Source organism: Haliotis rufescens, unplaced genomic scaffold (assembly GCF_023055435.1).
Source record: "Haliotis rufescens isolate VD_foot unplaced genomic scaffold, xgHalRufe1.0.p SCAF_10, whole genome shotgun sequence".
In the NCBI taxonomy this organism is placed as follows: Eukaryota; Metazoa; Mollusca; class Gastropoda; order Lepetellida; family Haliotidae; genus Haliotis; species Haliotis rufescens.
The window spans coordinates 44,571,451-44,596,922 of record NW_025963780.1 but is presented as its reverse complement, the minus strand read 5'-3'; the positions used below and the strand labels follow the sequence as shown (position 1 = coordinate 44,596,922).

The 25,472-nt window shown below is 41.5% G+C and overlaps 1 protein-coding gene across 1 annotated transcript; it reads right to left on the bottom strand.

The window, feature by feature from the left end:
* Positions 1-321: 321 nt before the first annotated feature.
* On the bottom strand, positions 322-22,235 carry LOC124121810 (coiled-coil domain-containing protein 148-like). Its single transcript, XM_048391318.1, has 13 exons — positions 22,075-22,235; positions 20,335-20,434; positions 18,133-18,520; positions 17,473-17,651; positions 15,467-15,662; positions 13,880-14,027; positions 10,410-10,616; positions 10,045-10,185; positions 9,364-9,482; positions 8,365-8,482; positions 7,119-7,169; positions 4,113-4,202; positions 322-2,229 (listed from the first exon to the last, which is right to left on the bottom strand). Exons 2-13 carry the CDS (start codon positions 20,387-20,389, stop codon positions 2,080-2,082), a joined length of 1,842 nt encoding a protein of 613 aa, XP_048247275.1. The 5' UTR covers positions 20,390-20,434; positions 22,075-22,235; the 3' UTR covers positions 322-2,079.
* Positions 22,236-25,472: the final 3,237 nt, after the last annotated feature.

Below are 25,472 nucleotides of genomic sequence, written 5' to 3'. Positions count from 1 at the left end.
TCCGGGGTTTGATCCCCAGCCGCGTCATACCAAACAGACGTTAAAGATGGTACTTGTTGTTACCCTGCCTGGCGCTCGGCATTAAGGGGCTCGGAGTCAGGATACTGTGTCTGAGTGGGGTACTCATGTTTTACTGCGGCATGGTATCTCAGTGGGCTAAAATCGACATTAGTCCGTCCTAGTACAAGCACACATACACGTGCATGCACCTCCCTATATAACTTCAATGATCTTGAACGCGACGTTAAATGCCCATATTTCACCTCGCCTCACTATGGAAGGTAGGCAGTGGTTAACACTTTATACAACAACATTAATAGGTCCACGGTGTAGGAATTTACTGCAAGACGATATACAAATATAGATTCCATTATTGAATACAAAATGCAGTTATAAGATCGGAGTCAATTCCACTCGCTAGGAGACAATCAATAGGGAGATTGACTCCTATTCAAGATATTGATATCACAGCCGTGGCTTGGTGCCATGGTCGATGTAATGATTCCAGGTAGGTGACAGAATTGATCCTCAAGAGCTGTGCGGTATCCATGGGTCATACAGCACTTATTGTGATTGTCAACCACTTATGTAATGGAGGCAAAGTAGGAGAAACTAATCACAGTCCATGTGAATATTTTATGTGTGTTTCGGTCACGTCTGTCATTTCGGAAAGGTAGTTCCAGATGGAATTAGTTCTACCAGGATCAGATGCTGCCAGTGTGAAGGTATCTAAGGTCAGGGTCAGATTCGGTGTAGGGTTGGGATCAGGGTCAGGGTTTAGGTTGGGTTGGGTCAGGATTAGGGTCAGGGTTAGGTGTATGTTCAGGGTCAGAGTTAGGGTTAGGGTAAGGATTAGGTCAGGGTCAGGGTCAGGATAGGGATAGGGTCAGGGTCAGGGTTGGTATTAATATTAAGGTTAGGGCTAGGAAACATTTTCACAAGGAAATTTATACCAAACTAAATCACTAAATGTGGAGGAACAAAATCATCCTGGAAAACATTTCCTCGTAAAAACTGTTCCATGGGAATAATTCCCCCTAAGAAAGTAGAACAAAGGAACAATTTCCCTACAGGAACAGATACTTTGGGACGGAAACATCACATTACATGGAAAGGCAAACCACTGTACATCCGCCCACATACATCATGATACATCAATGAATAGTTCCGTCCTAGTGGGCTAGCACCAGGTGAACTTGATGTGAACATGAATTCCAGATTGATGACATGATATGAAAACAGCAGTTTTCTGTGTTCACAAGTAGCTGGAACACAATATGTGACACACACACACACGCACACACACACACACACACATCAGTGATGACCAGACTGTTCAATGGTTATAGGACCTTATACATTTTTTGGTCACATACCACCTGCGAGCCTGCTGACAGTATATACCTGCAGACAGTCGATATACCTCTGCTGACAGCATGACAGTCTAGGTCTGCTCTACAAATGATTATAAATGAATATACATGTATTTGCAGCAGTGTTCTGTCACCGTTGTATGACATCCCCAGTTGTATGACATATTCCTTATTGCATGACAAACATTCCTGGTTGCATGACAAACATTCCTTGTTGCATGACACACATTCCTGGTTGCATGACACATTCCTGGTTGCATGACACATTCCTGGTTGCATGACAAACATTCCTGGTTGCATGACACATTCCTGGTTGCATGACAAACATTCTTGGTTGCATGACAAACATTCCTGGTTCCTGCATCACAAATTGACATCTGACAAAACCACACCCCTTCCCTTGTGTCAATGCATGTAATAAGGCTGTATCGATTAATGTCTTCCATATAAGAATAATCGATTATCTAAATGAACCAGTGACTCAACACAAAATGGCTGACAGCAACAACCTTGTTAGATGGACCACATGGAACATGGCAAAATACATGCAAAAATAGAGCAACCGAGCATCACCCTAGGCATGGGTACGTGAGGTATGTGTATCAAGACGCCTGCAGGCCCACCCCACTCACTGGAGGACTCGGAGGGGATGTCAGATGAACAGACTGCAGTCATGTGGTAGTATTGCAGGTTCCCCCAGGAGGGTTCAGTCATACTTCAGGACAGTAGATTCCATGTCCTTCCTGGGGGGGTGGAGCGGTTTGACCTGGGACAGGACTTGTCGGGCGTAGTCTGACTTGTGGAGACCCGCATCACGGAGCTTCTGCTCTAGCCTCACCCTGGGGTCTGATGTCACCTGCAACACGTCACCATGACAACCAGTTCTTACATGACATTGGTCGATAACACTGGTGTATAAATGCTAAGTAAAAAAAAATGACAACTGTTATAAAATTAATAGTATTTAAATATATAAATCTGTTGTTTCATTCTGACCTCAAAACCAGTAGCCAAAAAACCCGATGTCACATTTTGATACTCATTCCTACTAAAGTATTGATTTCACCAAATCATAACCCATACATTGTCACTGACCATTAAAATTTTCGCTTTATTCTGATTGGTTATTTATTTCTGATTTTTTTTCTATTGTTTTCATTGTTTGCAAGGGACACAAAGCATTATCTCAAATCAATGAAGATGACATCATCCATAGTTGATGATGTCACAAAACTTTTACATGGCATCCCACAATAGCAGGGTTGAAATGACAGAGCAAGGTCACAATATGATACCACACAATACCTAGGTCTCGACAGATACATATCACCATACACATATTTATGTCAAATCACATGGCAACTTTTTGACTATAAATATGTCAGATCAGGTTCCAAAGGCAAAGCTAGCTGTAGACACATGTTCGTAGTGGCTATTTTTAGTAGTGAACTTGAAAACATTTTGCAATAGTTGACTGACAAAAACGCTGTCGTGGGCGTCATTAAACGAGAAGTAAGTAATTTATTTATGCAAGTTTATTGTTTTGTATTGATACAGAAAAAAACGTATCATGTTTCATATCATCACATCAAAACTTGAAATGCACAAGTGGTCCGATGTTTCGTTTCATCCCTAAACAAAGACTCCACTGGACATCAGGAATGCCACAATTTTCAACATTTTCAAAAAGAAAAGACTATGGGAACCAAAAATATAACCAACTCACAACTTAGAATTACAGATAAAATGTTTCTTGTAAGAAGGTTTGGAATTATCCGGACAAATTATCCGTAATTCCTTGAAGGTCGTAGGCTGTTTTCAATATCTCATATCAACTTTATTCTGAAATGTCTTTCAAACAGTATTTTTCAGTTACATCAGTGTGTTTAATGCAGGCTGAAAAGCCCAAATTGCCACATTTTGTATATTTCAAAACCAACAAACAGGTCTCATGTTATACAATAATATCTGGTCCCACACAGATGGGTATGGCATTCAGATCTGCTACCAGCTGAGAGGGGAGACTGCCAGGATTTCTCCGCTTGTGTAAATTACCCCATAATTATGCATAACTTAGGTCAGACTTTTTCTGAAAACTTTTACAAATCCACCAACTCCCAAAAAATGAAATATAATTTATTTTAAAACAATTAAATTTGTGTGTTTCCGTCAACCAAAGAGTCAAACGTTAAAAAAACACCCATTTACTGTTGCTATCACTATAAATTAATCATTTTAAATATTATACCGTATTCGACGTAATAAGCGCCCCGCTCTAATAAGCGCCCACGGCGATATTTGCTAATATATTGGCTCGTGAACAATCCCAATTAGCACCCTTTCCGATTGATCAATGTACACCATACTTATTTATTCGCTGATAATACGCACTCGTGTGTTAAATGCACCCTTAAGTATGGGCAATTAAATTCTGGAAAAATATATCTCTCCTATATAAACATTTCAGGCTGTCAGCATAAACCACGACATTTATCTTTCAACTCTGTTTTTTCGACAAAATGATATTCTAATAAGAGCCCCCTATTTCTAATTTTGAGAGCGCCCTGGGCGCTTATTACGTCGAATACGGTAATTGAAATCTGCTGAAACTTCGAAAACTCGATGAATCATTGCAAATCACCAGAAGTAATAAAAAATACTTTTTAGAATTAAACTTTCAAAAAATTCCAACCTACCGACACAAATTTGGGCCAAAATCTGTCATGTAAGCTTATGTACCTGATTAGCTGTGAAGGTGTTGATGTCAAACAGGGGCTTCTGGATGTTGCTCTGCTCCATCTCCTCCTCTGCCAGCCTCGCTTGCCACGCCTGTAACCACGGCAACAGTCGAAACATCTCTTACAACATTGTGAAGCTCTCCACTAACACGGTTACTGCACGTTGTGAAGCTCTCCACTAACACGGTTCACGGTTACTGCACGTTGTGAAGCTCTCCACTAACACGGTTCACGGTTACTGCACGTTGTGAAGCTCTCCACTAACACGGTTACTGCACATTGTGAAGCTCTCCGCTAACACGGTTCACGGTTACTGCACGTTGTGAAGCTCTCCACTAACATGGTTACTGCACCTTGTGAAGCTCTCCACTAACATGGTTACTGCACGTTGTGAAGCTCTCCACTAACACGGTTCACGGTTACTGCACGTTGTGAAGCTCTCCACTAACACGGTTACTGCACATTGTGAAGCTCTCCGCTAACACGGTTCACGGTTACTGCACGTTGTGAAGCTCTCCACTAACATGGTTACTGCACCTTGTGAAGCTCTCCACTAACATGGTTACTGCACGTTGTGAAGCTCTCCACTAACACGGTTCACGGTTACTGCACGTTGTGAAGCTCTCCACTAACACGGTTACTGCACATTGTGAAGCTCTCCGCTAACACGGTTCACGGTTACTGCACGTTGTGAAGCTCTCCACTAACATGGTTACTGCACCTTGTGAAGCTCTCCACTAACATGGTTACTGCACGTTGTGAAGCTCTCCACTAACACGGTTCACGGTTACTGCACGTTGTGAAGCTCTCCACTAACACGGTTACTGCACATTGTGAAGCTCTCCGCTAACACGGTTCACGGTTACTGCACGTTGTGAAGCTCTCCACTAACATGGTTACTGCACCTTGTGAAGCTCTCCACTAACATGGTTACTGCACGTTGTGAAGCTCTCCACTAACATGGTTACTGCACGTTGTGAAGCTCTCCACTAACACGGTTACTGCACGTTGTGAAGCTCTCCACTAACATGGTTACTGCACGTTGTGAAGCTCTCCACTAACACGGTTCACGGTTACTGCACGTTGTGAAGCTCTCCACTAACACGGTTCACGGTTACTGCACGTTGTGAAGCTCTCCACTAACACGGTTACTGCACATTGTGAAGCTCTCCGCTAACACGGTTCACGGTTACTGCACGTTGTGAAGCTCTCCACTAACATGGTTACTGCACCTTGTGAAGCTCTCCACTAACATGGTTACTGCACGTTGTGAAGCTCTCCACTAACATGGTTACTGCACGTTGTGAAGCTCTCCACTAACACGGTTACTGCACATTGTGAAGCTCTCCACTAACATGGTTACTGCACGTTGTGAAGCTCTCCACTAACATGGTTACTGCACGTTGTGAAGCTCTCCACTAACATGGTTACTGCACGTTGTGAAGCTCTCCACTAACATGGTTACTGCACGTTGTGAAGCTCTCCACTAACATGGTTACTGCACATTGTGAAGCTCTCCACTAACATGGTTACTGCACGTTGTGAAGCTCTCCACTAACACGGTTACTGCACGATGTGAAGCTCTCCACTAACACGGTTACTGCACGATGTGAAGCTCTCCACTAACACGGTTACTGCACATTGTGAAGCTCTCCACTAACACGGTTACTGCACATTGTGAAGCTCTCCACTAACATGGTTACTGCACGTTGTGAAGCTCTCCACTAACATGGTTACTGCACGTTGTGAAGCTCTCCACTAACACGGTTACTGCACATTGTGAAGCTCTCCACTAACATGGTTACTGCACGTTGTGAAGCTCTCCACTAACATGGTTACTGCACGTTGTGAAGCTCTCCACACTGTGAAGCTGGTTTTCTTCATCTCTAACCAAACTGAACTGTACTGTCTGCGACCATGGCCCTCGAAACTGTTCCACAAAGCGATCTTAGTGCTAAGTTGGTCATAACTCACATACTCTATCATAAGCTTACGATCAATGAAGCACTAAGACCGCAATGTGGTACAGGGCCCTGGTGTCTGAGCAGTGTGTAGCAGAAATCTCACTCTTGGACCTCGAGGGTCCACATTTTAACATATGCATACATGATTCAATTTGCATAAATTTGCTTACAAGATACCATTCACATAGATTTGCCATATATTTTGCATATATTATACTGTTGTAGCAGTCATAGATGTCCGAGTCCCATCATGGGATTCAAATCACAGGCATTCTGATCCAAAGTCTGACGCCTTGTCCCCATGACCAGAGATTAACCCCTCATCTAGCTGACAAGGGTAGGATGTCATCTGTGGGATGACTCTATACCCTGCCACATACTCCCCATCTTCCCAGGGCAAGCATGTCCACTAGCCTATATCAAAGACTAGTTTCTACCCTTGCCACACCAAGGCCATTTTTCTTGTCTCGGCCCTGGCACCACCTCGCATAGATCCCGAGTTGTCCCCCTTGTCAACAGAAGGCACATCTTGTGGCTGCATAGCAGAGTACTCAGACTTTGTCAGCTCAAAATCTATATACACATGCCGAGCCCATGTTGGTAGCCAATGCAGCCACCATAACAATCCCGAGTCCCATGATGTAATTCGAACCTCACACCTCCAAGGTCAGACACCTTGTCCACATGACGAAAGAGGCTAACCCCGTGAGTAAGCGGGCAAGTTAGAGATATCATCTTCAGGATGATTCCACATCCTGCTCCACTTTTTGTATACATTTGCATAGATTTTCTTAGATTTGCATAGATTTGCATAGATTTGCATACAATATATCATTTACATACATTAATGTCCAATTTATATTTTTTTTAAAACACTGAAAGTTAGCCAGGGGCCTGGGGGACTCTATGATTTTTGCGTATATTGTAATGGATGTATTACAAAAGTGACCCTTGATGTAACAAACTCTGTGGTCCAGGAAACATTCTCATCCCCTAAATGTCAACATGTCGGCACAGCAGACGTAGGTGCAGACAATTATTACCTCTGTTTGTTTGAGTAGTCTCTCGGGGTCACTCTCCGCGATCGGCCGCACCTGGAACACAGACGTCACACATTCAGGAGTGGTCAGAACCAAGGACAAGGAATCCACTTACCCAGAATACTACTTATCATGGTAACCAACAGGGATTCCGATTTGTTAATCAGCATTTAAGCTAAAGATTTTGTTTGTTTGTTGGTTTGTTTGTTTGTTTGTTGATTAACGCCAGCTGGCAGGCAATAAGAGGTCACATGTTCCAGTGTGTTTATGTTGTCAGTTTTGTTAAGTTTGTTTGTTGTTTAACGCCGCACTCAGCAACATTCCTAGCTATATGACAGAGGTCTGTAAATAATCGAGTCTGGACCAGACAATCCAGTGATTGAAATCATAAGCATTGATCCATGCAATTGGGATACGATGACATGCATCAACCAGGTCAGCGAGCCTGACCATCCAATAACGTTAGTCACCTCTTATGACAAGCATAGTTGCTTTAAGCTAATGAAATCTTTGTCTGTTTGAAGGACTCAAAAATATTATGACTGCATGACGGCTGACTGTACATATTCCAAATTTGGAACTGACAAACCAGTGATTGATATTATGAGCAGCGATCCACATGGTCAGGGTATAATACCCAAGGCACCATCTCATATATTTAGTCACCTAGTATGACCTACATAGGTGCTGGTGACCTATTTTAACCAGGAATCTTCAGATGGTTTCCGCAAATTAAGTAAAAATAGCGCACAATGTTTGAAATGTCCCTTTGGCACGCCAGAAACCCGTGCTCGTGGGTTTCACCGAAGTGGTAAAAGTCAGAGACCTGCATCACTTCGGGCTTTCATCCCACATTAAGCAGACACGCCGTGATATAACTGGAATACTGTTAAATAAGAGTGTGAGTGAGTGAGTGAGTGAGTGAGTGAGTTGGGTCTAACGCTGCTTTCAGCATCCAAGTTACATCGAGGCATGACAGCCTAATGTGGGAGGACAGCCACAAGTGATGCAGGCATCTACCACTTTGGTGATCACCATGCACACGGTAATGGTGCTGAAAAACCTAGAAACATAATCAGGGCAAATCAGGATTTGAACCCAAGATCATAGGATTCTGGCGTGCCCAAGGGATGCAACTCTGCACAGCTAATGCAGCAGCTCAGACTGGGACAGCATATTAGTGGCTTAAAAAGAACATCGCAGATTGATATACACAATACATAAAGGATAAACACAGTGTCTCTCTTACCTGCTCTCTGAGAGACTCCAGCCTCCTCTCTCGCTCGATGTCCTCCTGTGCTCTGGCCTCCTCTTCTCTCTGTCTGTCCTCTCTGCGTCTCTCCAGCTGGTCCTCCCGGAACTTCACCCTGCAACAACACCATTGTGAGTCTCACCCTGCAACAACACCATTGTGAGTCTCACCCTGCAACACCATTGTGAGTCTCACCCTGCAACAACACCATTGCGCATCACACCCTGCAACACCATTGTGAGTCTCACCCTGCAACAACACCATTGTGAGTCTCACCCTGCAACAACACCATTGTGAATCTCACCCTGCAACACCATTGTGAGTCACACCCTGCAACAACACCATTGTGAGTCACACCCTGCAACACCATTGTGAGTCACACCCTGCAACACCATTTTGAGTCACACCCTGCAACAACACCATTGTGAGTCACACCCTGCAACACCATTGTGAGTCACACCCTGCAACAACACCATTGTGAGTCACACCCTGCAACACCATTGTGAGTCACACCCTGCAACAACACCATTGTGAGTCACACCCTGCAACACCATTGTGAGTCACACCCTGCAACACCATTGTGAGTCACACCTGGCTTAGCAACACCATTGAGAGTCACACCTGGCTCAACACCATTGTGAGTCACACCTGGCTCAGCAGCAACATTGTGAGTCACACCAGGCTTAGCAACACCAATGTGAGTCACACCCGACTTAGCAACACCATTGTGAGTCACACCTGGCTTAGCAACACCAATGTGAGTCACACCTGGCTTAGCAACACCAATGTGAGTCACACCTGGCTTAGCAACACCATTGTGAGTCACACCTGGTTCAACAACACCATTGTGAGTCACAAGCGACTTAGCAACACTATTGTGAGTCACACCTGGCTCAGCAGCAACATTGTGAGTCACAACCGACTTAGCAACACCAATGTGAGTCACCACGGGCTTATCCAACAAAAAGGATCAGTAAGATGTGTGACAAAGCCTACCTGTCCCTGTCCAGCTGGGCCTGTTCCTCTAGGGAGGCCTGGAGCTCCTGAAGGCGATGTCTGTCTCTCTCCTCCTGCTCCTGCCGTCTGTCCTCTCTCTCCTTGTGGAACTTACTGATCTGGAGAGACAGAGAGGAGGATTACACAGAAAGTAGCAAATAACAAAGTTCAATATCTTTTATTACAGATATAGATTGGGATATCAAGGATCCACTTACCAATTCCTTGAAAACCAATCACTGATGGTTTAGCAAACTAAACTTCTAGATGTGCACAACCCTCAGTGTTTATCAGTGAGTCACCATCCTCCTGTCTACTCCTCTCCTCCACCCCCTTCTCCATCACAGTAAAACCCCTAGAGATTCTCTTTTTGTCCCAGTGTAGTCACTCCTCTCCCCCTCCCTCATAACAATCACAGTTCAACCCCACATGACCTGTGAAACTTGGGATTGAATTCATCTCCAGCAACCCATGCTTGTAAGAGGCAACCAACAGAATCAGGTGGTCGGGCTCGCTGACTTGGTTGATTCAAGTCAAATTGTACTGATTTTGTAGATCGATGCTCATGATGTCAATCACTGGATTGTCTGGTCCAGACTTGACTATTTACAGACCACTCTTATATATAGCTGGACTATTGCTGAGTGTGGCATTAAACAAACAAATAAAACAACCCCACACCTTTTGTTTCTCCTTCTGACGGCGCTGCTGTTCTCGCTCTTGTTCCGCTTGCTCAAGTTCTGCCATCTGCTCCGCTCGTTTCTGCTCCAACTCCATCTCCAGCTGCATCAACTCCATCTTTTGCTCCCTCCATCGCAGCACCTGTAGGGCAACATAATGCACTCACATGGAGCTACCCAAACTGACAGCAATCTGTTCTTATTTCATGATTTTACTTACATCCTTAACTTCAGCCAATACAAGGGACAGAGCACCAGACCTGTGTCTCACCCGAGAGTACAGAGAATCACAACTTGTCTCACCTGAGAGTACAGAGCACCAGACAACAGAGAGAACAGAGAATCACCTGAATGTGATTATCTCACCTGAGCATACAGGGCATCACACAGCTCCAGTTGTTTCTGTCTGCTGTTCTCCTTCAGGTCGTCCAGGTCCTGTGCAGCGGACGCCTCAGCAAACACTACCCTGGCCTTGACCAACAGCTCTCGACGGTCACGTAGCCAGTCGGACAAGATGGACTTGTGCCGCTCGTTGTAGTGTTTGAAGTCCAGCCACCAGTCTTCATGCTCCATCTGCAGCACACACAACAACAGGTCTGGAGGCAGCTCGTCACATCTCACACCACACATCAGAATTGGAGAACCATCTGATACCACACATAAGAACAGGAGAACCATCTGATACCACACATAAGAACTGGAGAACCATCTGATACCACATATAAGAACTGGAGAACCATCTGATACCACACATAAGAACCAGAGAACCATCTGATACCACACATAAGAACTGGAGAACCATCTGATACCTCACATAAGAACCAGAGAACCATCTGATACCACACATAAGAACTGGAGAACCATCTGATACCACACATAAGAACTGGAGAACCATCTGACACAACACATAAAGTTAGAGAACCATCTGATACCACACATGAGAACTGGAGAACCATCTGATACCACACATAAGAACTGAAGAACCATCTGATACCACACATAAGAACTGGAGAACCATCTGATACCACACATAAGAACTGAAGAACCATCTGATACCACACATAAGAACTAGAGAACCATCTGATACCACACATAAGAACTGAAGAACCATCTGATACCACACATAAGAACTGGAGAACCATCTGATACCACACATAAGAACTGGAGAACCATCTGATACCACACATAAGAACTGGAGAACCATCTGATACCACACATAAGAACTGGAGAACCATCTGACACAACACATAAAGTTAGAGAACCATCTGATACCACACATGAGAACTGGAGAACCATCTGATACCACACATAAGAACTGAAGAACCATCTGATACCACACATAAGAACTAGAGAACCATCTGATACCACACATAAGAACTGAAGAACCATCTGATACCACACATAAGAACTGGAGAACCATCTGACACAACACATAAGAACTGAAGAACCATCTGATACCACACATAAGAACTGGAGAACCATCTGATACCACACATAAGAACTGAAGAACCATCTGATACCACACATAAGAACTGGAGAACCATCTGATACCACACATAAGAACTGGAGAACCATCTGACACAACACATAAGAACTGGAGAACCATCTGATACCACACATAAGAACTGGAGAACCATCTGATACCACACATAAGAACTGAAGAACCATCTGATACCACACATAAGAACTGGAGAACCATCTGATACCACACATAAGAACTGGAGAACCATCTGATACCACACATAAGAACTGAAGAACCATCTGATACCACACATAAGAACTGGAGAACCATCTGATACCACACATAAGAACTGGAGAACCATCTGATACCACACATAAGAACTGAAGAACCATTTGATACCACACATAAGAACTGGAGAACCATCTGACACAACACATAAGAACTTGAGAACCATCTGATACCACACATAAGAACTGGAGAACCATCTGATACCACACATAAGAACTGGAGAACCATCTGATACCACACATAAGAACTGGAGAACCATCTGATACCACACATAAGAACTGGAGAACCATCTGACACCACACATAAGAACTGGAGAACCATCTGATACCACACATAAGAACTGAAGAACCATCTGATACCACACATAAGAACTGAAGAACCATCTGATACCACACATAAGAACTGGAGAACCATCTGACACCACACATAAGAACTGGAGAACCATCTGACACCACACATAAGAACTGGAGAACCATCTGACACCACACATAAGAACTGAAGAGACCAACTCCACTTCTCCACAGCTCATTTTAATGTCCGGCCAGTAAGGGGGCAACAGCACTGACTCATACCGAGGACCAACATTCCACTCCTCACATGGGTACAACATGTGAAGGTCATTTCAAATGTAAAACATAAACTCACTCACACACTCAGTCACACAGGCAATGTCATCCGTGACATTCATATGGGTTATTATGGGTTATTATAACCCATATGAATGTCATGGATGACATTGCCTGTTATTATAACCCATATGAATGTCATGGATGACATTGCCTGTGTGAGTGGGTGAGTGAGTTTATGTACCTCCACGCTGCAAGGAGTATCACAGTTTCGCCCCTGTGGCAATTTCTTTGTTCAGGGAGACTCACGTTTGGAACTGAACCAAGAGCACAAGCTTAACCAACAGGCTGTCAGGATATATAGAGAATCTCACCCTCGTGTCTTTTGATCAAATATATATACTTGTGTTGATAAAAGTGGAAAAACTCCGAGGCTTGCCATTAGTGATGTCATTTGATTGTGACGTCATGGTAACCTGTGACGTCATGGTAACCTGTGACGTCATGGTAACCAGTGACATCATGGTAACCAGTGACGTCACAATGGTCTGCAAAGCATTGTGATGCAATTTCATTGCAATGTAGATATAGCTTGATCTCACCTATCTCCTATGGGAGCCAGTGTTGGATGATAAAGGCAGATAATACAACTAGCAATAACAATATGTAGAAACAGACAGATCCTTGAGGTTCTGTAGCTCACCCGAATTATTGAAGTGAGTGAGTAAGTGAAAATTAACATCGCATCTGCATTATTTCAGCCATATATAGCGATAAGAACAAGTTGATATATATACAATTGAGTCAGGAATACAAAGTTATATTTAAAAACAAATTTATGAAACATATTGCATTATAACAATATTATTTTCAACTCTTTAAAATATAGCATAAATCCAGAATTCTTTATGAATGGCAGTAAAAACAGAGCAATGTTAAAGATTAGTCAGAGCCAGTTGCACAAAGTATTAACGGGTCATATTCTAAAAATGTCATCTCTTTAACCCAGGGGTTTCAAAGTATATAATAATGGTTTCTGATGGATGCACAACAGATGATGACAAACGACAGAAACAATATCATGGTATCGGCTCATATAAACATCAATTCAGGTAAGCTAAGACTAAAAAAAATAATAGTCTTGGTTCTCAGTCACCGCCCGCATCATCATAAATTCTACCACATGTTTCATTTCTTATTTCAATTTTCAAGAAAAAAATTAAAATCCTATATACTTAAAAACAATGCAATCCAATAAAGCACACAGTTACTTCCCTTTACATGCGCACTGCTTTCCTGTGCATCTGGTTATGGTCATGGCGGCAATAGGAGTTTGTATGATTCTTTATGTAGGGAGGCACTTTCGCAGGTTGACTGAACTGTTTATTTGGTTACATACTAGTTTGAACAAGAAAAAAAACACACCGCCCGCACAATATTTTCAAAAGTCATTGCCTGAGAACCAATTCTTTAATTTTTATAAGCCTAATGAATGCAAGAAAAAGAAAGCATCAACTCACAAGTTGTGCCCTGTTTATGTGAGGTAGATGGCGCTTCAATCTATCCACGAGGAGTTTCCGCCTGTTCTGTAACTCTGTGGGATACTGGTCGTACACTGCCACGAACGTGAAGTGATCCTCCTCGTCCCAGCCGCCTATGTGGTCACTACTGGAAACAGAAAGAGCATTGATAAACTCATCACCCATTCAGGGATACAAAAATGACATTCAGTTGAAATTTGGAAAGTTTGTCCCCTTTCATTGAGATTGATAATATTTCATATGCTTTTCTGGTTACCAACGCTCTGATTGGTCGGATGAAAGGTTATTCTGACATGACCCGCATTGGGGCGACCTCAGATCTTTGTTTAGCGGCAGCAGAACTAAGATCTGATTTTAATGTGATTGTATGCTTCTTAACTTCTGAGTCCCTTGGTTAATCTGTGAAGCGTACTCAGCAATGAGCATGTTAATGTGTTTATCAGTTCCCATGTTGTTTGTTTGTTTGTTTGTTGTTGAACGCCGCACTCAGCAATATTCCAGCTATATGACGGCGGTCTGTAAAATAATCGAGTCTGGACCAGACAATCCAGTGATTGACATCATTAGCATCGATCGACGCAATTGGGATCGATGACATGTATCAACCAAGTCAGCGAGCCTGACCACCCGATCCAGTTAGTCGCCTTTTACGACAAGCATAGTCGCCTTTTACGGCAAACATGGGTTGCTGAAGACCTATTCTACCCCAGAATCTTCCAAGGTGTTTGTCCAGTTTACTCTATCACAGGCTTCATATACTAAATCTCATCACAAAGACTTCTTCACAACACAACAACACAAAACATATCAAATCAAATAGATTTCTTAAATCACGGTGAGGTGGACTCTCAGAAACAAGGAATTTTGAACCCTGAACGTCATATGCAGCCACTAACATGCATTGCTTTCCTTACTATTTTGGAGACAACACAGAACACTGACATCACTCAGAAGAATAGTCAATCTCACCAAAATCAGATCTATTATTCTGAATTGATATAATGTTTCATCAAGATGTGCCTAGCTATATAACCATGTCCTATCTTGTTGGTGATCACATGCTTGATAAGACCCGTGATGATTACGGGTTAGAATTGGTCTGCAGCAACCCGTGCTTCTTGTAGGAGACGACTAAAGGCGACTGTTGCAACCGTTGCATGTTATCGTATCCCAATTGTGTAGATGCTCATGATATCATTCACTGGATTGTCTGGTCCAGATTTGGTTATATACAGACCGCTGTCATATAGCTGGAATATTGCTGAGTGCAGCGTTAAACAACAAACCAACAAATAAACTTGCTTGATAAATGTACTGGCATCTGTACCGAAATGTGGCATCATATTTCCAGAGTGAGTGAAGAAATGGGGTGTGCAGCTTTCACTTTTACTAATCTTCCCACAATATCACAGCAGGGGACACCACAAATGGGCTGCAGTTATGTACAGGTGTGGGGAATCAAACCTGGGTCGTTGGTGTGATGAGTAAACGCTTTAACCACTTGCCTACATGATAAACACAATAAATACAAGCTGCAGCCAGTTTAAACTTAACAAGTTGACCAACCTGAGACCTCTGCGATGTCTGCTGTCGAGGTCAGCGAGGCGAGCGTAATATTTCTGATCCAGGATCAAGAATTCCTCCAGGACCGACACCTTCAACCTCTCATCAGGACACTCAAGGTCGTACGCCTCAGGGGGGATACCATCGACAAACTTGGGTCGCTTCGCCAGCTGAGGGGGACACAACTCCTGCAACTCATCTGAAATGGTTCATTGTTAGACTTGCTTACGTTAAGTATCGTTCAGAGGCTAACAGGTTGCTGTAGATATGCCACTTATTCATTCTAACAAGTAACTCTATATATAGTAGGGCTGGGACGATGCACCAACTCTGATACGTATCACGATACCTTGCTCACGACCCAATACATATCAGGATACCTGCAAGTGCTTTTATCTGTGCATACATCATAGACAGGATGGCCAAATACCTGCCACACTGATGTTTTACAGTTGGCAGAGCTTATATAAACCTGACCCTCTTGATGCATCCACCATTCTGCATAGCATACTAGACCCGTGAAGATTCCGGGGTAGAATAGGTCTTCAGCAACCCATACTTGCCGTAAAAGGCGACTATGCTTGTCGTAAAAGGCGACTAACTGGATCGGGTGGTCAGGCTTGCTGACTTGGTTGATACATGTCATCGATCCCAATTGCGTGGATCGATGTTCATGCTGTCAATCACTGGATTGTCTGGTCCAGACTCGATTATTTACAGACCGATTATTTACATATAGCTGGAATATTTCTGAGTGCTGTGTTAAACAACAAACAAACAAAAGCATAGCATACTGCCTAGCCATTCAAATTGTTCTGCTTAGGTGGGGGTATACAAGGGAGGCTACTCTGTACCAACTGCACTGATAATATTCAGTAATGCAGTTGTGTGTGTGCCAGTGTTAATAATGGCACAATGGATTGAAAATATTATGCTTGTTTGGTGTAACAGTTATAAAGCGAACATGCTAGGTAAGAATCAATAGTTTTTACTGACTGTGATCAATATTTGTTTCAGGAACTATAAATTCACAATCCACTGATCCACCAGTGTATCAGACCTTGGTTAGAATAGGTCTTCAGCAATCCATGCTTGCCACAAAAGGTGACTATGCTTGTCGTAAGAGGCGACTAACAGGATCGGGTGGTCATGCTCGCTGACTTGGTTTGATGCATGTCATCTGGCCCATTTGTGTGGAGCGATGCTCATGATGTCAATCACTGGATTGTCTTTTCCAGACTTGATTATTTACAGACCGCAGTTATATGGCTGGAATATTGCTGAGTTAAACAACAAACAAACTTGCTTGATAAATGTACTGGCATCTGTACCCAAATGTGGCATCTTATTTCCAGAGTGAGTGAAGAAATGGGGTACCAGTGCATCACCCCCCAAGGATGGGCGGAGGGGGTGGCTTGTCCAGGGGAGTATTTGCTGTAGTTGTATTTGAATCTGGGGATGTCCTAGATCAATGTTAATTTACAAACCCTTAATTTACAAATGCAGTTACAAGGTGGTGTCTGGAGCAGTTTGGATTTTAATGCGGGAAAGAGAGAGAAAGTGTCATGTTGCTGATAGGGACACTCTCGATCAACTTACCATCAAAAGGTACCCCGAACAAAAAAAAGTCTAATGCGATTTGGGAAATCTTGCGATAGTATCTACACAGCATAAATGTATCGACCATTGGTTTCCAGCATGAAGGGTCATTGTCAGAAAATTCAAAGAGTGAACCCTGCTCATATACGGTTTGGGTACAAAATGTTATTACTACAAAACTTGATCTATTATTTCGTATCAGAGTACATTGCGGTGGTGAGCTGATCAAAAGTGACCCCATAAGCTGCACTGTTTAGTCCCACTTTCAGCCATGTGACAGCAGAGGACAGCATGGACGGGCGGAGGGAGCCGACCCTGAAACCAACTGTGACGCCACTAAGCCACCCTGCTGCCACACTCGTCACACCGACCGATTCTGTTGTGTTCCTGTAACCATGGCAACTACTCACTGGTCTGAAGTTCTTGCTCCAGACACAGCTGCTCCTGCTTGAGTTTATCCAAGATGTCTGCCTGCTGCTGCTTGACAGAGGCGATGGTGTTCATGATCTGGGTGTGATGCTCTATCACCTCCGGAGCGCCCAGCCGCAATTCTTCCTTGTTCTCCTTCAGCCAGTAGGTCAGGTCATCTCTGGAACAACAACATCAGGTCATTTCTGGAACAACATCAGGTTATCTCCAGAACAATCCTCAACAACATCAGGTCATCTCTGGAACAACATCAGGTCATCTCTGGAACAACATCGGGTCATTTGTTATGGGAGGGGAGAAGAGAGTTTAAGGGGTGTCATGCAAAAAATGATAGCAAAAGAGAGGGGGTGGCAAAATTTATCACAACTATATCATGTATGAGGGTGAGGAGTTGCTACATGGTGGGGGAAGGCATGAAAACATATTACATGTACTGGTGGGGGATGTCAGCATAATGATCCAGTCCCAAGACCAATCTCACGTTCCTGAACTTCAAACAAAAAACACAAATTATCCTCACTGCAATAACATCCCAAATGACAATGTGATGTAGAGCTAAATTCCTTCCTCTCAACGTTTACCAATTTTTTCAAACATATACCAGTTTTTAAATTTTTTATGCTTCTTGTTACCAAGGATACCTGAGATTCCACACCGGTTCCGCAGTGTCCAGTTTAAACTTCTCCAAGTCCCTGTCTAGTCCGGCCTGGTAGTATTCAGCATCCTGGTACAGCTGACGACACGCCGCCACGATGCAGTTCTCCCGGACATGCAGGTCTATGTCTGCCTGGTGCTTCTTGCGAAGATGATTCAGGTGAATGAACTCTTTCTGCCACACCAGACGCTGTTGTTTCAACAAATGGTTTTCTTTTGTTTGTTTCGAAAGTTGCTCAATTTTCTGCACTTTCATTAATGTTTTGTGACCAGAAAACCTCTTTTCCATCGCCATGGCCTTGAGTTTGTTGTAGTCCACATAATGGTCGTACTTGTTGCTCTGCACGCCATCTGTCATCCGACGAACCAGGCGATCTGCACAAATGGTGTATAAGCATGTGAAACAATATCACATGCCATAATGTTGTCATGACTGAAGACTTTGATGCCAAGTCAGCCAAACCCATTCCATTAAGCAATCTAAACACCTGATGATCCTAACTCACATTCTAGAATATCAATTTAAGACAGTCATAGCACTATCATCGCATTTTGGGTCAAGGGTCAAGGGTCAAGGTGTGTGTGTGTGTGTGTGTGTGTGCGTGCATGCATTTGTGCGTGTGTGTGATCTATCAATGTTCTATCAATGTTCTATCAAAGTTCTATCAATTAAGGATTGACTGTATATTTTATTCAGTTCATTGAGCATTGTTGAGGTATGAATCAAAAAACCAATGTGCAAACTGTATGAATCCTCATATAATTAAATTCAACAACGTAAAACATGTTTTATCTACAATAGTTTAACCCAAAACAGTTGCATATATCAAAACAGACAAAAATGACGACATTAATAACCATTCCAGGTGGATGAATACATACAGTGGCGTGACATGAATCAGGTGATTGTTTAATCTTATGCACATAACTTGACACGCCTACACAGTCAGTAGCCAATCAACGGAGAGTGGGATTAAAACAATGTTCATTGGACCTGTCAATTAAGGCAAGAGGAGAAAAGAACTGCAACAGTCAGACTGTAACGAACCAGAAGAAATATGTCCGAGGGAAGGCGGCTCTTTCAAATAACATGGACATTTACTGTGTGATTCAAACATTACTTCCCTGATTACGGTACACAGTTGGAGAAATGCTAGTTAGAAAAGAAACCCGAAGACATGAAAGTTGAACCGAGGCGAGCGGGAAAAAAACAGGCGAGCGAGCCTGCACGTTTGCTGTTTCATTCATTCTCGGCCTTCGGTTTCAAAGCGTAGTTTGGACAATGAATATGCATCAAAGTCGCTAAATGTCCTGTGCATGACGATACACGTGAGCAGAAAGGGAATTCCCTCGACTGAAGTATTAGGTTTCCCCGACATTCCGTAGTAATAAAAGTAGTGCGCCGCGGTGGGCGTGACTTAATCTTTTACATTCATTGGGAAATGAATGCAATAACACGTGACCAATTCCGCTAATCAGAATGCAGGAATTTCCATGAACACAACGAAAATTTAATTATTGTTCTATCAATGTTCTGTCCATAATCAACCTTCTTTGTGTCCATCTCATCCTCATTTTTGCCCAAACTTGGCCTGTTTACCACTGAGGGAAATTTGAGTTTTCTGTTTTATGCAAGTTTTTACTACTTTAGTATTAAGTATTATCCTGTGCCTGATGAATATTTACCATGATATTACCATACAATTAATATTACCATCATGAAACATTCACTTGAAAATGTCCCACCTCAGGACTATATAGAATTTTATCATTGCTGACTACATCTATAACCAGTCAGGGTGGCTGGCCTCTTGTGTATGCTGCTGTGTAGAAATTCAATTTGGGCTGTTTTGGCATATTTTATCCCTTTTTGTTATCAAAGAAGTATAAACCCACATGAAGAAAGACATAAATAGTAACTTACATTCATTATGTTTGTATTAATGTACTTTTGAAAAATTAATAACAGTTATGTTGACTTAGAGAGGGAAAAATGTGAAAACAATCATGCAAAAGAGTAGGGTCTTTACATCTGATAACACGTCTTTGTTTACTGATGACAAACATTCTGGCAAACAAAGGAAAGAGGAAGTATAATATAAAACAACACATCAGAAATATATAAGCTGAGCATGCTTAGTGAGAAAGAATAAAATGAATGACAAAGATTTCAATGACCTGGTACCTACCCATCTCCTCTGCCCTGTGGCTGGTGATGAAGGACCTGTAGTCCCGCCCACTCATCACGCAGGTCGAGTCTCCCGATTCTCAACACATGTTATCCATTACCTACAACAATACAGAAACACTTGCAGACAGTAGTATCAAGTTGCTTCCATTTTTTACACACAGAAAACTGTACATGCTGCATTCCACATACCATCGTGTTTTTTAACAATAAATGAGTTGAGTTATTTTTGGCCAGCTGTAGTTTCCATATCCTCTAACTTATCCTCCAGCAAATAGCTTCAGGTCACAACAAATTAATTACGAAATTTTCATCCCCCTTCACCCCACTACAGAATATCCTGTCTCACAGACCCACTGACAGACAAAACTGCCATTTGATGAAATACTCATCATGTTCATAGTCCTAAAAACCATTGAAAAAAACCCTGTTTCTGTTAACAGCTTCTTTAAAAAAAGAAAGAAAGAATGTGTTTGACCTAAATTTATTTTAAGTTGACCGAAATTCTGATTTTTAATTCCTTGTGGAATAATAGCCTGCCACTTGTATATCTCTGCTGATAATACACAACAACAAAGGCATGGGGTACCTGCAAAGTAATAGTATTACGTGTACAATAATAACATGTCAAAATTCATATTTATATATAGTCAAAATGTATTCAGATTATTGGGTTAAAAGTTGAATAATATATATGTGTGACATATTTTCTATTCAAGTTGATGATGTTGTTTGTTGTCAGTGACTAAAAGTAGGTCACGACATCAACCAAGTCACACAGACTGACACCAGATCCAGTTTCGTCTACTCTTTTGGCAAGCACTAGAGTGCTGGGGACCAAGTATTAAATGACCTGAATGTTTTGATGCAGCTGATGAGGATGGGTGACACTGGGTATACAACTACATTCACATATCTAGCTCTAAAACAATGCAAAACAATGCAGAAATTCTGTCTACCTGTAAATTTTTGTGCTATTTTTATCCCTACATAAATAAACTCACCAAAGTGGGGTTTTTTTTATCTTATATATATCAGCATGAGTCAACAAAGCTTTAAAACCTCTTAGATTTGCTGAGGAGTTTAAAACTTGTATCAAGTTGGGGTATTTTAATTAAATTGTTTGTTCAGTTTGGGCATCCACTGGTTCATTCTGACTGGGCCCGAAATGACATATACATTAAACTATGGTTATAAAGAACTCAAAGGGACCACTAATTTTACAGCATATACAGCATATGGACGGGACAAAAATAACAGTTTGTTATATCCGTCAGTTCGTTATAAGCATGTTCGTTATAAACATAGTTTACTTTAACTTTATTCTGCAAGTCACACATTAACTGGTCCAGTTTACCGTTATGACTTTTCTGTGTCCCCTTTGCAATGTTAGCTATGTTAACAGTTTTACAGGACAATATGTTCGTCTTTAGCCATGACTCTAGAGGGGTCCATCTATCAAGACAAGACCCTGACTCACAATATCTGGATTCCACTGGCGTATGTTGGGTGTATTTTTTAAAAGACTTTTTTTTAAACACCCAAATAAATATTACGATTCCAATTTCCTCACTGGTATTAAAATCCGGTATGTAATAATCTTGTTTAAAAAGAAACGTGATGCTTAAAAACTCAGGATAAATATAAACACCGTAAAATTGAAACAGTCACAAGTCTTCATGGGAATGCGTTCTCTTCCAAGATAGCTTTCAGAAGTAAGTTTATTCGTTTGTTTACTCACAGAATACAAGAAGGAATTCGCGTTGAGATAGAGTAAAGACGTTTTCTCGCAATGCCATCATTTCATCTTAATTTTCGTCATTGGAATTATCACAGGAGATAAAATTGAAGTGTTTAGCTTGGCCGGTCGTGAACGTAAACAACATGGGTGGCCATGTTGTTTGATGCATTGTGGGTACTTCAACAGTCGGAACACCTCACGCACCATACAAAATCTCGGAAATGATGTGCCTCGGCTCGACATGTACTGATTGACAAAGCTTTGAATTCCAGGCAATAAAATGTTGTTTTCTCTCTCTCTCTCTCTCTCTCTCTCTCTCTCTCTCTCTCTCTCTCTCTCTCTCTCTCTCTCTCTCTGTCTCTCTCTCTCTCTCTCTCTCTGTGTGTGTGCGTGCGTGCGTATGGCAAGCCGTTTTCACTTTTATTACGGAATTATAGATATCTTCAATTGTTTTAAAGATATCGGTAATTTATTTTAAGATATCAATAAATGTTTTTAAGATATCAAAAAATAATTAAAGATATCTTAAATTCATTTCTGATATCCATAATACAATTACTGATATGTTAAAATGTTACGGTGATATCAATAAATTAGTTTGTGATATCTCTAAATGTATTTAAGATATCATTAAACAATTACCATTCTAGTGTATATAAATCTATTAGAAATAACTTCAAGATATCTTAAAATTGAATTCAAGATAACTTGAAATAAGTTAACATATCCACAAATGCATTACATATATCTTTAATTCAATTAGAGATATATTTAATTCAGTTAGATATATCTTTAATTCAATTCAAGATATCCTTAATTCTGACCGTTACTGATATCAAAAATCCAATTAAAGATATCATTAATAATTTTGATGATTTCTTTATATCAATTATTGATATCAGTAATCTAATTTAAGTAACGTTGTTAATGTAACATCTTTAATAATCGCAACAATTAAAGATATCAATAATTTATTATTGATATCTGTATTTGGTTTCAAGATATCAGGAATTGAATTATTGACATCATAACGAAACATGACATTTTGATATCTTTAAATCATATTTTGAAATCAATAATCGAATTTAAGATATCAGCAATTCTTTTCAAGATATCAGTAGTACGCTTCACCATATCCTTAATTCATTTTGTGATATCTTAAATTTTATTGCAGGTTTCTACAATTATCTGCATTTAAGATATCTTCAATTCCATTCAAGATATCTTCAATTCCATTCAAGATATCTTCAATTCAATTGAAGATATCTTTAAAACAATTGAAGATATCTGTAATTCCGTAATAAATGTGAAAACGGCTTGCCATACGTGCGTGCGTGCGTGCGTGTGGTTTTACGCCATTTTAGCAATATTCCAGCAATATCACAGCGGGGACACCAGAAATGGGCTTCACATATTGTACCCATGTGGGGAATAAAACCCGGGTCTTTAACCACTAGGCTACCCCAGCGCCCCTCGAGGTCAGAAGGAAGATAGGAGACAGGCCAGATCCTAAAGCATTAGAACAACTGGGGTCAGAGAAATGTTCCTTGGCACCGTCATGTTGCTCATGCTGTGTGTTTTGTTTATTTGTTGTTATTTGTTGTTGCACTCAGCAATATTCCAGCTATATGACGGTGGTCTGTAAATAATCGAGACTAGACCAGACAATCCAGTGATTGACAGCATGAGCATCGATCCACCCAGTCAGCGAGCCTGACCACCCGATCCTGTTAGTCGCTTCTTATTATAAGCATATTCACCTTTTACGGCAATTGTGGGTTGCTGAAGACCTATTCTAACCCTCATGCTGTGTATAAAACACTGTTTATATGTATACGTGTATATTTATTTACAAAGGCATGAACAGTGGGCGTATCGTTGGTTAATTAAGTACATGCATATATTTAGTTCTAAATTGTATATTGTCAGAAGGTAGTGCAACTGTAGAATCTTTGGATGCCTGCATTGGTTACATAAACACTTTGCATTTATCAGCTGTTTGTACGGCAATCTATGCTTGTCGTAAGATGCGACTTAACGGGACGGGTGGTCAGGCTCGCTGACTTGGTTGATGCATGTCATCGTATCCCAATTGTGTGGAGCGATGCTCATGTTGTCAATCACTGCATGGAGTGTCTGGTCCAGACTCGATTATTTACAGACCGCTGTCATATAGCTGGGATATTGCCGAGTGTGGCGTTAAACAACAAACAAACACATTTTGGTGATGGTTTCTTTTTTATCCACATGTGTCTTACTCTCAGATCCTTTTCCACATTTTGTAGAATTCCATGTTCAGGTTCAGATTGCTTTCACTAGTTGATCAGACATCTAGACATATGTATAAAGTGTCCAATGTATGGTATATATCGTCAAAGCCTTTAATAGGTATTCTGCAATCAGAAACCTTTTTTTTCCTTTTAATGTCTTTTTCCCCCACCTCAGCCTCAAAACATAACTTCCAACCCTTGGAGTTTATCAAAAAAACTGTCACTGGCTATGCAAGACACAACCATGTCTCACACTGACCTCAATGACCTTGACCTAATGTGGTAGGATTTGTGAACATTTGTGCGGTTGTAAAGATTTAGGGCTGTAAAGACAATCTTGCCTAAGATCCGGGTTAGATTAGGTCTGCAGCAACCCGTGCTTGCCGTAAGAGGCGATTATGCTTTTCGTAAGAGGTGATTTACGGGATCGGGTGGTCAGGCTCGCTGATTTTGTTGAAGCATGTCATCGTATCCCAATTGTGTGGATCGATGCTCATGATGTCAATCAGTGGATTGTCCGATCCAGACTTGATTATATACATACCGCAGTCATATGGCTGGAATATTGCTGAGTGCGACGAAAAAACAACAAACAAAAAAAACCATTTTTTTTTTATAAAAGAGTCTGACCTTGACCTTTGACTAAGTTTGAATAATCTTATCCAAAGTACCCCACCTTACATGAATTAAGGCCTTGTAGTTCCACCATCTCTTGACTTGAACTTGGTACTTCATGTGCTGAAATATTACCCGAGGTTCAATGGGATATGCACATTGTAGGATATCCCTACATGGTGCAATGTTCAGATCTGTATATGTATTTAAAGTAGCACTGCTGTGATACTATTACCCACATGTGGGAGAATTAGTTTTACTGTACAATTATCCTAAGCAGATTTCCATATTTGTAGGTATTTTGATGATGTTATTGATTAGCCCTGGCCATGTAGTGGTGGGAGTTTGAATGTAGCCTACACCTAGAGGCCACACTTCTGGTGGTAAGACTTCAGCCCGCCCCGACTTCATTTCCCCTTCCAACATTTACATATAATAAAAATACACAAATATAACTTCTGGAGGGGGATACAGGCAGAAGTCTTAGCAATTTTACTTGCCACCTACACTTTG